Source organism: Telmatherina bonti (assembly GCF_933228915.1).
Source record: "Telmatherina bonti genome assembly, chromosome: 7".
Classification (NCBI taxonomy): domain Eukaryota; kingdom Metazoa; phylum Chordata; class Actinopteri; order Atheriniformes; family Telmatherinidae; genus Telmatherina; species Telmatherina bonti.
In genome coordinates this window covers 30,173,922-30,188,399 of record NC_136625.1, presented here as the reverse complement: position 1 = coordinate 30,188,399, position 14,478 = coordinate 30,173,922, and the positions used below count along the sequence as shown (strand labels likewise).

Sequence of the window (14,478 nt, the reverse complement as noted above, 5' to 3'; positions counted from 1 at the left end):
GGACGATTGAAGTCTGATGAAACAAGACATCTTGACAATTTAACAGTTTATTCATTTTCAGCATCATGAAGTCAGAGGGGCCTGGTTCCCTTTTCCTGACCCTGGTCATCAGCTTGGTGTCACACATTGCTGTTGGATGATATCCAAGTCTTCAACCAGCATTTGTTGCAAGTCAGCCAATGTGGTGGTGGTGGTGGTTACTCTGGCACAAACAGCACAATCAAGCTGATCCCATAATTGTTCAGTTGAGTTGAGGTCGCTGCAGGTAGGTAAGTTCATCCTCTCCACTCCCTAATCTGAAGGGAAACTCTGATAAAGCACGTTTTATGTGGGCAAGCATAGACATCTAGCAAGATACAATTCAATCCCAGACTGTAGAGATATGGGATGGCTACAGAATCCCATCTTGATATCTCTCTGCATTATGAGTGCCTAAAATGATGACAATTTTCCAGTGAAGAAGATGTAGCTCCACAGCATCACACTGTCTCCACTAAAAGCTGTTAGCTTATATGTGTAACAATCACTTTATTGTTCTCTGCACCTTATCCAGAATTAGATCCGATTGTCCAAATGAGTACTTAAGAGTGTCTATGTGCACAGGTACAGCAAGGTACCAGAAGTTCAAAGCATTAACTTTGTTTTGCATTACTAAGATTTTTGATGGACACACTTTATACTCAACTCTGTTACATTAGAAGATAGCTTAGTAGTATCTAAGATATGAAATGAAATGAATGAAAAATACTTTATTAATCCCCAAAGGGAAATTCAATACACACACACACACACACACACACACACACACACACATATATATATATATATATATATATATATATATATATATATATATATATATATATATATATATATATATATATATATATATATATATATATATATATATATATATACTTGCCTGTCAATTCAGCCACAACCTCCACCATGTTGGAAAACATTCTTACTAAATAAAATGCATACATTACATACATTAAAAATTTTTGACCAGGGATTGTGTCTTAATTCACAGCTGAGTTGCAGCTCTATAGTAAATGGGGAAAAGTTTAAATATAGTCCCATTCTGCAGTATTATATCAAATTCTGTGTAGTTTCTTAATTTGACTGTTTTGCTGAATGCCTTTTTTCTTTTGTGAATCCAATATGCTTACAAATTACTTGGAAATATGATTTAGTTTGCTTTAATAGTTTTAAATAGTCTGCTTTATGTGATGCCCACGTGCAAACTTTACTCTGAAGACATCACATCTCCACTTCCTGTCTTAATAATAATCTGCCTTGACTCACCTGTTTTTTCATACCTGTGCATGACTTCCGCAATTTGATCGCTCATTGCGGGCGTATTCCATCCTCTCCAAGTGAGTGGATGAAATATTGATGAGTTCTAAGAACAGCTCTCAGACTCCGGAGCAGTGAAGCACATTGAAACTAATGAACACAAGAGGGCATCCCGTTTGTTTCTGTCTTTTTCTTTTTTTTCTTTCTTTTTTTTTCCAGTTTAACTGTAGCAATTAGAAAAACCCATTATTAAATATAAGCCACTAATTCATGAAAACGAAATTACTTTCTTTCCATAGAGATTTGTGTATCAGGACATACAAAAGGTCCTCACCACGTGTTAAAAAGACAACTACGTCCTCAGGTTGACAATGTTATATCCTTATATTATTACATTGTTCTATCGTGTATAACTAAATATAACAAAATGCCGAAGCAGTGGGTTAAAATAAGACAGAAACTGAACATCTTATGATTTAAAAAAAAAAAAAAAAGGTTGTAGAAATTGTTTTTCCTTCTTTCAGCTCTCTTTGGGTTCCACCACCTTAAGCCTGGACTCTTGACTGGCCCACCCTGACTATGTTTCCATCCCTTTAGTCAAAGATTTACTTTGAATATATTTCTAATTCCTACTGCATGGCACAGGATCAGCCGAGCTTTAACTTTACGACAGATGACCCTTTCATTAGAACCATGCATACTTTGACATATAGAGGAATTAATGGTCCACTTATTGACAGCAGGTTTCCTGGTCTTATGGCTGCAAATCAAGATGAAAATATCACCCTTCCACCATCATACTTTAACAGTTGATATGCCGTGTTTGCTTTTCACCAAACATGGTGCTGTGCAGCTTTTAGGTCTCACGTTTCCAAAGGACATTGCTCCAGAAATCATTTGCCCGGATACTTTGCAAACCTAAGTCATACTTCCATGTTCCCTTAAGAGAGTAGATACTTTCTCCTGACAAACCTTCATAACTACCTTAGTTCTTCAGTCTTGATTTAATTGCACTGTCTCGATATTTAACATTTAACATGCTAACTAGGCTTGTAGAACTTGTGAAGTAGCTCCCAGTAGCTTGTTTTTTGGGTTTCTGTGAGCGTTACATAGTCTGACATCTGGATGAATTTGCTGGGACATCCATTCCTGGAAAGATAGACAGGATTAAATGTTTTGCATTTGTAAATAACCCTCATCATTGCAGAATTATTGACTAAAAATTATTTAAAAATCACATTAAAACACTTTTCATCTTCACGGAGAGCTTCTCCAGAGATTGTAGCTGATGTCTTTCCTCCATGGCATTTCCTTGACGTACAGCTGAGTGCTCCAGATGAGCAAACTGCTGTTATAGAGGTATTTACACTGGCAATAACCAGTACAAGTGCATTTGATCCATAGCAGCTGACTGCTTCTGATTCTCTTAATTCATCTGAAAGAATTGGGTTTTCATTTTTCTAATTTCTTTATTAATTTTCTTTTACATCTAATTAAATCTGGTTTTCTATGGAGGTATTTATATGGTACCTCCTGTTTGACTGTGGAGCTTTGTGTTTCTAATTTCAGTTAAATAAACTGAATGAGAAGCACCTGTTATCTGCAGGACGTGTCTACATATCCCCCTGGTTGACCTGTTCTCTCTCCTCCAACCAGCAGCAACGCTACCATTTGGTAAAGCCTTTTTTGTTTTTCTTTTACATGTATAATAAAAACGGTTAAAAAAAAAAAAAAAAATCCCTGGTGTGGTATGTTTGGAGCTTGAGCACGCTGTAATTATCTCATTAAATGAGGATGTTAATCCACTTCACCTTGAGTTCTATTGTAATGAAAGAAAATGCATATTGCAGCTCTCCCTGCTTCATACTTTAAACATTCTTTTTAAATAAATAAAAACAGAAATGTGTGTGTGTGTGTGTGTGGGGGGGGGGGGGGGGGGGGGGGGGTGTTGCTCTGTTGATTCATCTACTAAATCATCCGGAATCATCCGGAAAGTCTGTTTTGGTGTAACTATAGTTACATTATAGGTTATTTTATATAGTTATTATTGGTGATTGCATCAACAACATACCGTATGAATAAAAAAATAAAAAAAACACACTGCACATCATGTTTCATCATCTCGGATTCATAAAGTTGAACAAAGCAAAACATTTTTAAAATGCAAAGAAAACAGTGTAAAGTGCTCATATTTGTGTAAGTGATATTTTATCTCACTGTTACAACAATTAAACGATCTGATGGTGACATTTGAGCAAAAATAAATTGATAAAAAAAACAAACAGATAAATAAATAATTAAAATATAGAACATATTAGTACTTTTTTTTTCCCCATGAAGCTAATCAATCTGGAAGTCTTATCCAAAGTGTCCACATGGCCATAAAATGTTGGTGAGGAATTGTACATAATTATTGAGGCATATGAAAGCTTATTTCACTTTTATCTTTCTTTCAACGTCCTCCTGTCTCCAGGTTCTCCTGTACCACAGAGAAGACCACCAGACACAGCTTTTGGCACAGATGAGCCATTTAACCTGCATGCCACATGGAGAGAGACAAAACCAAACCATAGGCATATAAAAGCTGATTTAACACATAATAAACAGCATGTCCAAGTCTAACATAAAATACTGTGTGAATGCTTCTCTTGTCTGAATATAAGCCATAAAATAAGACCAGAGCCATAATGTTGCCTTACCTATGGCAATGTGGAAACCCTGTGGCTTGTTTTCCCAGTAGACTCCCAGAAAGTATACAGGCACCCCAATCATCATGATGGCCAGGCCACAACCACAGACAGGAGGTTCAGAGTGGAGGCAGCAGACAAGCATGAAGACCCAGACCAGCAGGAAGATCACAGGGCACGCCAGGCTCACCTGGAATATGACGGGACAAACCAGGTAGGTAAACTACACACACGTCAAAGTTCTGAAAGATTACCATTAAAATAATTTAAAAACCAGCAAGATTTAACAAGATTGAATGCATCAACATTAGTTATAATAGGACAAAAAAAGAAGGGATTTGGAGTTTGCTGTAGTTTTATTAAAAAAAGAAACTACAGAATATTTTTTAAACTGATTTAAGTGCAAATGAAGAAGCAAAACTTAATTCATCAATGCTTCCACCTTGATGGGTCAGTAAATTTTGGGCTTCTTTATTCTGCAGCACAATCTGCCCGGCGACGGTGACGCAGCAGAAGAGGGAGTTGATAAAACTCCCATAACTTATGAGGGTGTTAATGTCACAGCACAACATCAGCAAAGTGGAGATCGACTAAATATGTCAAGAGCAGAGATAAGTAATTTCTTGCGCTGGGGGTTGGGTCGAGGGCACGAATGGAAAAGAAGCAGACATTGTGATTTTTGTCATGACTCACAGTAAACAGAAGGGATGGGATGGGAGTGCAGCGTGTGACATGAATCATGCCCAGCAGACGTGGTAGATAGCCTTCTCTGGCACCAGCGAAAAGCAGCCGGAGAGGCAGAAGCAGCGATGGTTTAGTCCTGAGAGCACAGCCAGATGGTGCTTACTTATCGTGTGCACTTGCCAGCTGAGCAAAAAGCTCAGAAAAAAAAACAACACACAGTTCGGATGATTAGGCAGAAATGCAGGGACGAAAGCAGAATTGAAAACTGCAGGTTGAACATTTAAACCAGACAAAACAAAGCGGTTTTTAATCATTTAGGCCTCTTCCCTTTCACATCAAATCTAGCTTGTTGCTTCTAAAAACAGGGATTCATTTCTGTGAGGCTTTAAATGTTCCCCCTGCTGTCTGTGTACAGAAGAATGAGCTACAATACAAGTATGGAGAAAACTTTAAAGCACCGCAGGCAGAGCCACTAGAACAGAAAAAGAGACAGTGAATAGCAAGGCAGGATAAACTGACCAGGATGATGTGAAGAGAGCAATTTTTCTCCAAATGTCTGGAAAGTGGTAGCAAATTCATTGTTCACGAAAATTAGTGATGCAAAAGGGCAGCAGGTTAAGTGGAACAAGCATCAAGCTACAGTCACCAGCAAGTGTCGGATCAATCAGTCCAGACTTAGAAGTGATCGTAGGCCACTTTCATTTTCAACATGCAAACAAAAACTGGGTTTACTTCCTGACCACTGCCACAGCGTTGGACGCCATCACCTCCTAGAGGCTCATGGCTGTGATGTTGGCCGCATTGGCGAACACATACACAAATGTAACCATGGGGATAAAGATGAAGATACCTCGTGGTAGATTCCTGAAGAACAAAGAACATGAGGGATTTATAAATATCAGTGTGTTTACTGTTGAAAAAGAGACTACTTACACTTGAGTTTTAATTGTTTGTTATTGTGCACATATTTGTGTTTTTCTAAATCGTGCTAGCACAGCACTGTTTGTATTTTTGTATTTATTTTGATCTCCATTTGCTATTTCAATACAGCTATTCTTCCTGGAGTCAATACAACATTCCTCTCATAATCCAACGATTAGACCAGTTTTTTATACAACCTTAACAGTGAGAGCACATCTAATCCTTTCAATCCTAAATTGGATATGACATGCTATTTTTAACAAACAAACAAATCTAAACTTTGTTAAATGTGACCAGCAGGCAAAGGAAACAGTAGGACTGAAGGATTATACATGCCTGGACGGGTCAACAAACTGTGACATAGTTGAGGAAGTTCCAGCCTCCGTAGGCAAAAGACCCTTGCAGGAATGATAGACATAACACACCCGCTTCATTAATTAATTCATATTTATTGAAATAAAAAGCAAACATTTTTCTAAAAGTATTTTGTGAAAAACAAAACAAAACAAAACAAAAGATCAGTTAAAGCTGAAACATTTTCTGCAATTAAAGTCAGTTGACATCAAAGTAAAAGTGGAAACAAAAAGGCATTATTAACATTTCATGCAAAGTGGGATATTCAGGGCTATAAAAGAGTTGTGAGCTGGACCTGGTGGTGTGTGTATGTGGATTAGGAGTAGGACGAAAAGCGTTTTTATGTGACTAATCTCTCTTTCACAGTAGGATCAGGGATCCTGTGACAGTCAGAGGATGTGATTATTTTATGATGGAAAGGGAAAATTTTCCAGTTAAATTTATTTTATTATAATCCTATTTTGTCATCATTAAGTTATTAAGTTCCAGGAACTAATGAAGTTCTATAAGCTCATAGAAGCTGGATGCAGATTTTGCAAGACATAAATCCTGCAAAGTCCTCACGAGGCTGGCCATCACAGGACTGAAGTCGTTCACAAAACCATGAGCAGGATGATTAAAATGGTTGATTAAAACGGGTGGTGTCTGTGAGTAATTGTTTGGTAAGGAAATTGGAACTTCACCAACCCTGGTTGGGTCATCTGGATGAGGTTGTGTGATATCATGAGGCCCGAAACACTCTGACACCATGAACATCCCGGACAGTGCATCCTGATGCATCATAAGAAATGTCTCTTGTAGATCATAGATTGTGTGTTTGTAGGTTTTTCTCACTTTTTATTGTTCAAAAAGGGTACAAAACACGTGTTAAATTTCATTCTAAAGAGGCCTAATCTATATTAAAAAAAAAAAAACACTACAAACAAAAAACAATTAAAAAAGGGTAACACCTTAGAATAACGCTTCAAATTTTAGACGTGTTACTCAGGAGCAGCTATAGACTGAAATCAACACCCCCCCCTTTCTTAGTAGGATAAAACATAAAGCTTACTTTCAACATTTACACTACTATCTGACACTAAAACACTGTTTTGATGTATACAGTCAGGTTTTTGGCTACTCCACAGCACAGAGACTGCTCTAGTTAGAGCTTTCAATGACAGTCAGTCCTAGTACAACTAGATCTCTGTGTTCAGTTCTGTACTCTCAATATTGGTATTCAACATGGCCAAGCCTGAAAAACTGGGTAAGAATTTTTGGCACTACAATGAAACTGTTTGAGTCTTGTTAAAAGACAGGAACTACTTTGTTTCTATAGGTAAATGAGTGAACTAAAATAACCTGTGGAGTTCCCCAAAGCTCCATCTTGGGTCTAATTCTGTTCAACATCAACATTTTCCTACTCTCTCAGCTAATAACAAGATGTTACCATCACGACTCGGAAAGGACACAAATTACACATCTCACTGGGAGACTAGTTCAGTTCAAACACTTATCAAATGCATTGGTCAAATGAAAGATTGGATGTGCCAGAACTTCCTTCAGTTAAATGAAGATAAAACTGAAATAGCTTCTGGAGCCAAAGAAGAAAGATGAAAAGTCAGCACTCAGCTTTGAATAGTGGTGTTAAAAACCAACAACGAAGCTGAAAATGTGGAAGTAGTCATGAACTCAGACCTGAATTTCAGCATCGCATTAAGACAGCTGTGAAGTCGCTCTTAATGAACATTTCAAGATTGAAATGACTGATGTCTCAGCAGGATTTAGAAGTACTTGTCCGTGCATTTATCTTTACTAGACTAGATTACTGTAATGTTGTCTTTAAAGGTTCCCATAAAAAGTCCATCACACAGCTGCAGCTGGTGCAGAACGCTTTACACTGGTTTCCTGTCTGTCTAAGACTTGACTTCAAAGTCCTGCTGTTAGTTTATAACATACTGAATGGTTTATGACTAAAATACATTCAGGATCTTCTGGTTACTTTCTATTTTTATCTTCTGAGTCATAACCAGTCATGCAGAGGCAGCGTTCAGGTTTTATGCTCCTCACATGCAGAACAAACTCCCAGAAACCTGCAGGTCTGCTGAAACTCCCAGATGCTTTATGTAAAGAATAACAACTTTTCTATTTTCCTCCTTTTACCGAAACAACAGTAAATTCTCACTCTGCAAGTTGCATTTCTTGTATTTTATATCATTGTATTATAGCTTTTTCTGTCTTATTTTTTAAATGTCATACATTTGTATTTATGTGCTCCTGGTATCTATGTCCAGTCTGGTAAATATGTTCTTGCAACTTCCAGAAAAACAGATGATGCAAAAAGACAAAATTGAGAAAATACAACCTTTACATATGTGGACAACACCCATGATTATGATGAGGCTAAAGGCAGAAACTTGCCAGCTGTGAAGATATCTTGGACATGCACGGCCCATCACACGCTGTGGCAGTTCACCCATGTCAGAAACACTGAAAACAACCAGAGAAAATACTGGAAAATTTTTATCAGGGTAAAGTTCAAGGAAAAGATAAATCATATGTTGAATTATAAAATCTAATTTTTTCTTTACTTTTGCATAATAATAATCTGCTACAGTGAAATGCACAAGCATAATAATGTAAATCACCCCCATCATGGCGTAATTGTTTTTTCTTTCAATATTAAGTAGTTGCTCTCCTTACTGCTTTTGTGCAAACTAAAGAAATGTGTCTTGTATCAGTAATTTTAAGCCTGAAGACTGACTCATTCAGCATTAGCAGAAGTGAGCTGTAGGAATCTACCTGAAATGATTAGATCTTTACTGTGAGTTTTACTAAACCACCGAGCTAAACCTGCTTTAGGCTCCCTGTAACACTAGAAAACCCTCATTAACTACCATTAACATCTGGATTTTGAAATAAAAAGGTTAAAGCGAGGAGTATGTGGGAGCTCCAATGCCAGTCACCAGAAAAATCACCATCAATTTCAAATGATTTAATGGTTTAAAGTCTGTTTCAACATCTGATATGTTGTTAGTGTTTTATTGGGAATAAAATAAGAGTTTATGAGATTCTGTTTAATCTCCATTCATATTGTTCCAACTTTTTCACAATTGTGATTGTAATTTTCTCAATAAAAACTAATCTGTAGGCTTCACAGAGAATGAAGTATTTGTTTGCACAAATAAATAAAGTTATGAATAAATAGAACAACAACAGAAACAACCTTGGGGCACATGTTTTATAGTACTTCTGGACTACACAAAGAATCTTGAGATCTTGATGGTGGGGGATGGAGCCAGAGATGAACAGTTTGAGACTTTGTCAGCTTTACTGTTGTATTGTGGATGCAAGCAGCTGAAAGCAGTGTCTTTTGAAGGGTACCTGAGGTTAGTGATAAAGGGAGGAGCTTGAACATCTGGAGGAAGCTCAGAGTAAACCTTCAGCTCAGGTCATTTGGTCGACTAATAATGAAACCCTCTTGTTGCCTCACTTTGGAGGCAACATCTATCTGTGGAGACCCCGGGGCAGACTCTAACATGTTGGAATACATGGCCATGTTGGCCGAAGAACACTTTAGGATTAAGCCAGGTACTTCTGAGGGAATTTTTAAAAAAAAAGCAAAACAAAACTGCATTTTTCCTCTTTAAAACTGGAACATTGCAGTTGCTTTGGCTGCTGCCATATTATGCACAGTCCGTGGCTTCAGGACTTCTCTTCCTTTCACTCGGTCAAGCTTCTACACTGAAAACCCCAATCTCAACAGGATTAGCAAATCAGTTATTTGTGATTGAATATTCCAAACTTAGACCTGAATCTGTCATCAAACATGAGCCGAGTTTATTCCACTGATCCCAACTGAGCAGTGCTCCAGATCCGTCAAAGCTCCTCCATGAAAACAGAAGATGTCAGCAAACACTTTCACTGTACTGGTTGAACTACTTGCTATTGATTTTGCTGTTGAGTGTTCCTTAAACAGATGCTCCAACACACGTGTATCAATGTTCTGACCTCGTCCAGCAGTCATTTAGTCTGAAAATTTATTTTACAACTCACACAAGCAGATGGCAGCTAGTAGACGAAGGCCAGTGTCCAGGAGGGAAAGAGGGGTTGCAGGACGTAGGTGGAGAATGTGAGAGCAAGCACAGCCTGGTTAGTGGGGTAAACAACCAACACTGCAATCCACAGACGCAACCTGTGAGGGGTGATGCTGTATGGTTCATTAGGCACACGGCTGCAGACACACAGTATGACAAAGTACAATCCCTCACATGTAAAAAATACTGGACAACAGTGCAAATGAGACAGTAGTTAGCAGAGTGTTATATGAAGCCGCGGTAAAAAGGAACACACAAAGCTTCAAATACAGCTCGTCTTTGTGGGGGTCTTGATCTCCCGTATTTTTATTGCCACTGCATTTCAACTCTGATTTTTTTTTAAAAAAGAAGAGGAATCCAACAACAGACTTTAGGCACATTTAACAATGCAAGATGTTTTCCAATATGTGAAAAACGTGATACATCAGAAAATTTTAAATATGGTTACTAATTTGGTATTACAATACGGCAGTGGCACCGAGCACATGCAATGACATCCAACACACATGTTCTGCTCTCTCATTAGCATCAAGATTCCTGGTACATTGGCATGTGCAATCTCCCCCTTCCAGAGTACTTCCTGGAATTATTTTCCCATGAGCACCTTGTACAGGTACGGGTATCTATATAATAGTACAGGTATCTATATAAACCATAATTATAAGGGTTTGGTATTAGGAAATAATAAATACGAATGAATGTAGAGTAAACAAATTGATAATGTGCATAGAGGTGAACTTGAAGATTTGTATTATAGATAATGAAATATATAGGTTGATATCCAATTATAAGTAAGCATATTTTTTGTATTTTTTGTAAATGAATAGTTTACATGATAGGATGTAATATGAACTGACATTAGATGCATGCATTGACTTATGTAAAAATGGATGTAAAGAGATGATTTTGAAGATGTAAATACCTTGTATTCCAGGATTGTACTGAAATATTGATGTGCTGTGTAACTTTTAACAAGTTTTTGTTTTGATATAATTGTGCCGGACCCCAGGAAGAATAGCTGTAGCTTGTTACAGGTAATGGGGATCCTCAATAAACTAAATAAACTAAACCTTAAACCAGGATATCACCTGTCCCAACACAGGTATAGGCTCCCTGCTGTTCACAATCGGGATTAAACTTCTAGATTTGTCTCACCAGCAATATTAGATACAGTGGATAGATAAACTATTTCTACACCACATATTCTGTTCTTTTCTTCCACCACCTGGTTACATATAGTAATTCATAGAAACATTGTTGTTGGAGAAAAGAGGAATGAAGGGAAGTTGATCAACACTCTAGCGAGCCAGTAAATCCAGTAAGCCATTACAAGGATTATTCATCATGTGACAAAAACACATTTCTAACCTGCATAAACACAAACTGAAATCTCACCCAGCCAGTCCTCCAAAGATGTCCTTGACGTATGCGTAGTCTCCCCCTGACTTGGGGATGGTCACTCCTAACTCTGCATAGCAGAGAGCACCAATGGCTGTGATAAGACCAGTAATTGCCCACACAGTGATGGCTACCCCCACTGAACTGGCGCTCTCCAGAACGCCCTTGGGACAAAAATTCCAGACCCGATGATGTTTCCTACTGAACAAAAAAAAAAGAATGGATGTTGAAGGATGGATGTTTTGAGGACAACAATCAAAGCTACACACCACAGATACACACAGAAAGAAAAAGAAGCTTGCTAGCTTCCTGTGGAGCAGTTTCGTGTTTTACTCTGATTAAAAGCTTCCAACAGAATTAGTTTTACCTCTTTAACATGACTGGACACTGCAATTGAATACTGAGGAACAAATAAAATTCGAGGAAAAAGGCAGGCTCTCTATACAACCATTTTAAGCCTCTGATATATTTCCTGTTTGTGCCATTTGTGGCTTTTCTGCAGTAAAAAGTGTGACCATCTGAAAGCCTTTGTGGGGCCAAAGCAGGGGAACCTACGGCGCTTCTCTTATTCTGGTATTTATGTGGATTTCATGGATCTCACAGTCAATAAGTCTGACACTGGAACTCTCACCAGAGCTTACATATATAGATCCATCAGGATAGACTGCAAGTCCGCAGGCATGTCTTACCAAACCGTTATGCTTTTCCAGCTCCCTGAAGCACAGCTGTAGATTTTTTTCTTTGGTAGCTGACTGTATGAATTTAGTGTATTTGTGAACTTTGGCACCTCCTTTCCTCTTTGCCTTCTGCACACATCTTGCAAAACAAAGTACAGCATTTGATATTATTGTATCATCTGCCGGAAAAATGAATAAAACACTGCAGTCCACAAAGCTCTTCCCTTGTAAAACAGAATTCCTGCTCGTGTGTCATAGTGGGGCGAATATTCTAGGAAAACATCATTCATCATTTACTGCTTGAGTGGAATCATAGCTGATGAATAAAAGCAATGATACTAACTTGTTTCCATGTCCGTCCTTTCTGGCACACCAACGCTGAAAGATGAAGGTCAAAAGAACATAAACATTCTCTTTGCTCTCATTTTTCCATCTATGAGTTTATATTTCCTTTTAGTTTAAAAAAAAGCTTTGACTTTCTACATATCTGACAATACAAGCAGCCTCATTATTTAAAGCCTTAAGTCTATCATCATTTATATCTTTTGTTGTCGTTCTTTTCTCTTAAATCTGTGATATTTAAAACTGCAAACACATTAAACCATTGATGAGAAGGTTACATGATTCAAATCTGGTTGAAATGAGAAAAAAGACCAAGTCAGAGGATTCAAGTTAGAATTGACGATTCTTTGTTGAGGAAAAGAAGATTGTGCATATCTCGAGAGGAGGTCTTGCTGATACCCTTAGCTGCTAAGCTAATACATCGAATGCGAGGGTCCCAGGTTCAGCCTGAAGATCTCGCCTGTCATACGTCAACCCTCCTCTTTTATACTGGACAAATCATGTGACTATGTGCGTGCATGAATATGCAAATTCATATGAATGTGTATTTCTGTTGAGAGCGTTGCTCCTTCTGCAGGACAGTGGTCTTCTCCTTATTTGGTCCTGACGTTGAGTCAGCAGGTGAAGTTCCTGTGAAAGTTGCATCCTCCCTACTCTTGTCCCATGGTTCCACAAACCTGCTGTTGTCTTCCGCCTAAGGAGTTGTCTGCTCCTCTCTGTGTGAAAATTACTGATAACTTACACTTGAGCCATGTGTGTGTGTGGTTTCAGTTGAAATATCAGTCCAGCCAACGTCCTTGACTTTTCTCATCAGGAACTCTGTTTCTGCTTCTTCTGTGCTCTCTTTGTGTGCCTGTTTTTACTTCTGTTATAGTCATACCAGGTCATAATATAAGAATCATTTGATTATACATTGATTAATAATAACAAGGGATGGTTAGCATCCCTTAGTTATGCTGCTATAGGTTTAGACTGCTGAGGGACATTTCCTGATACACTGAGCTTCTTTCTTTTTCTTTTTATCTCTCTCTTTTATCCCCCCCCCCCCCCCCCCCCCCCCCCAATAACAGTGTTGCATCATTAACATGTATGTCTCCTGTCTCAGCAGGTCTCACTGACCGGGAGTAGCAGTTCCTGTTGTCTGTTGTCTTTCTGTCCTCTTCCCCCCACACAGCAGAGGCAGATGGCTGCCTGTCCTTGAGCCGGGTTCTGCCGGAGGTTTCCTTCCTGTTAAAAGGGAGTTTTTTCCTTCCCACTGTCGCTGGTGTGCTTGCTCAGGATGGGAGATTGAGGTGGACTCAACTCAGTCTGTTGGTTTCCTTATATAGGCTGTTATGAATTGGCCTTCATTATGTTTTCCCCTCTGTCTGTAAAGCGTCTTGAGATGGCATTGCTGTGATTTGACGCTATATAAATAAAGTTGAATTGAATTGAATTGAATAATATGTAAGAATATACCTGTGATAAAAAATGATAGAAGATGTAAAATATACTTCACTTTATATAGTCTATATTAACATTGTGGGTAAACAGGTGAAAAGTCAAGCCACTGTTTGTTAAAATGTACAAATACAACCAAACATATGATGGTTATTGAAAATGCAGTGTTATCAGTGGTTAAAAACCACTTAAAATAAAAAAAAGAAAAGAAAAGAAAGAAATACAAAAGAGAAAAGAAAATAGCTGAAAAGACCTACCCACAATAAGGCCGCAGGCTGATGTGTTTTTTTCTCCGCCTGTCTGAACCATAGACAGTTGATGGTCTGAACCAAGTCTCATCCTGAGTCGAGGCCGAGGTGTCCCACCTCCCCTCTGGCTTCCAGCGACGAGGGCAGCAGCTCTTTGTTCAGCCCTGCTGACGCAAAATTACATTGTTTTATATCAACATTACTGTTTACATCAAGTAACGCGCTTTTAAATGTCCAGAAAAAATACTTGGATATAACTCACCATTTCCTTTCACAAGAACTGTTATGCTATGCTATAGTTAATTGATCAATAATTGTATGAAAGCTGCTTTCGATAAAAGTGTCTGCTAAA

At 38.2% G+C, this 14,478-nt stretch overlaps 1 protein-coding gene across 1 annotated transcript; it reads right to left on the bottom strand.

Annotated features, from left to right (window-relative positions):
- Positions 1 to 4,723: 4,723 nt before the first annotated feature.
- On the bottom strand, positions 4,724 to 13,083 carry slc7a8b (solute carrier family 7 member 8b; the record flags this gene model as incomplete). The annotated part of the gene is given in 9 exon segments (XM_079243847.1): positions 4,724 to 4,806; positions 8,290 to 8,328; positions 8,331 to 8,379; positions 8,383 to 8,414; positions 9,981 to 10,019; positions 10,022 to 10,119; positions 11,417 to 11,585; positions 11,588 to 11,620; positions 13,047 to 13,083. Coding segments are annotated over 9 exon segments (579 nt in total).
- Positions 13,084 to 14,478: the final 1,395 nt, after the last annotated feature.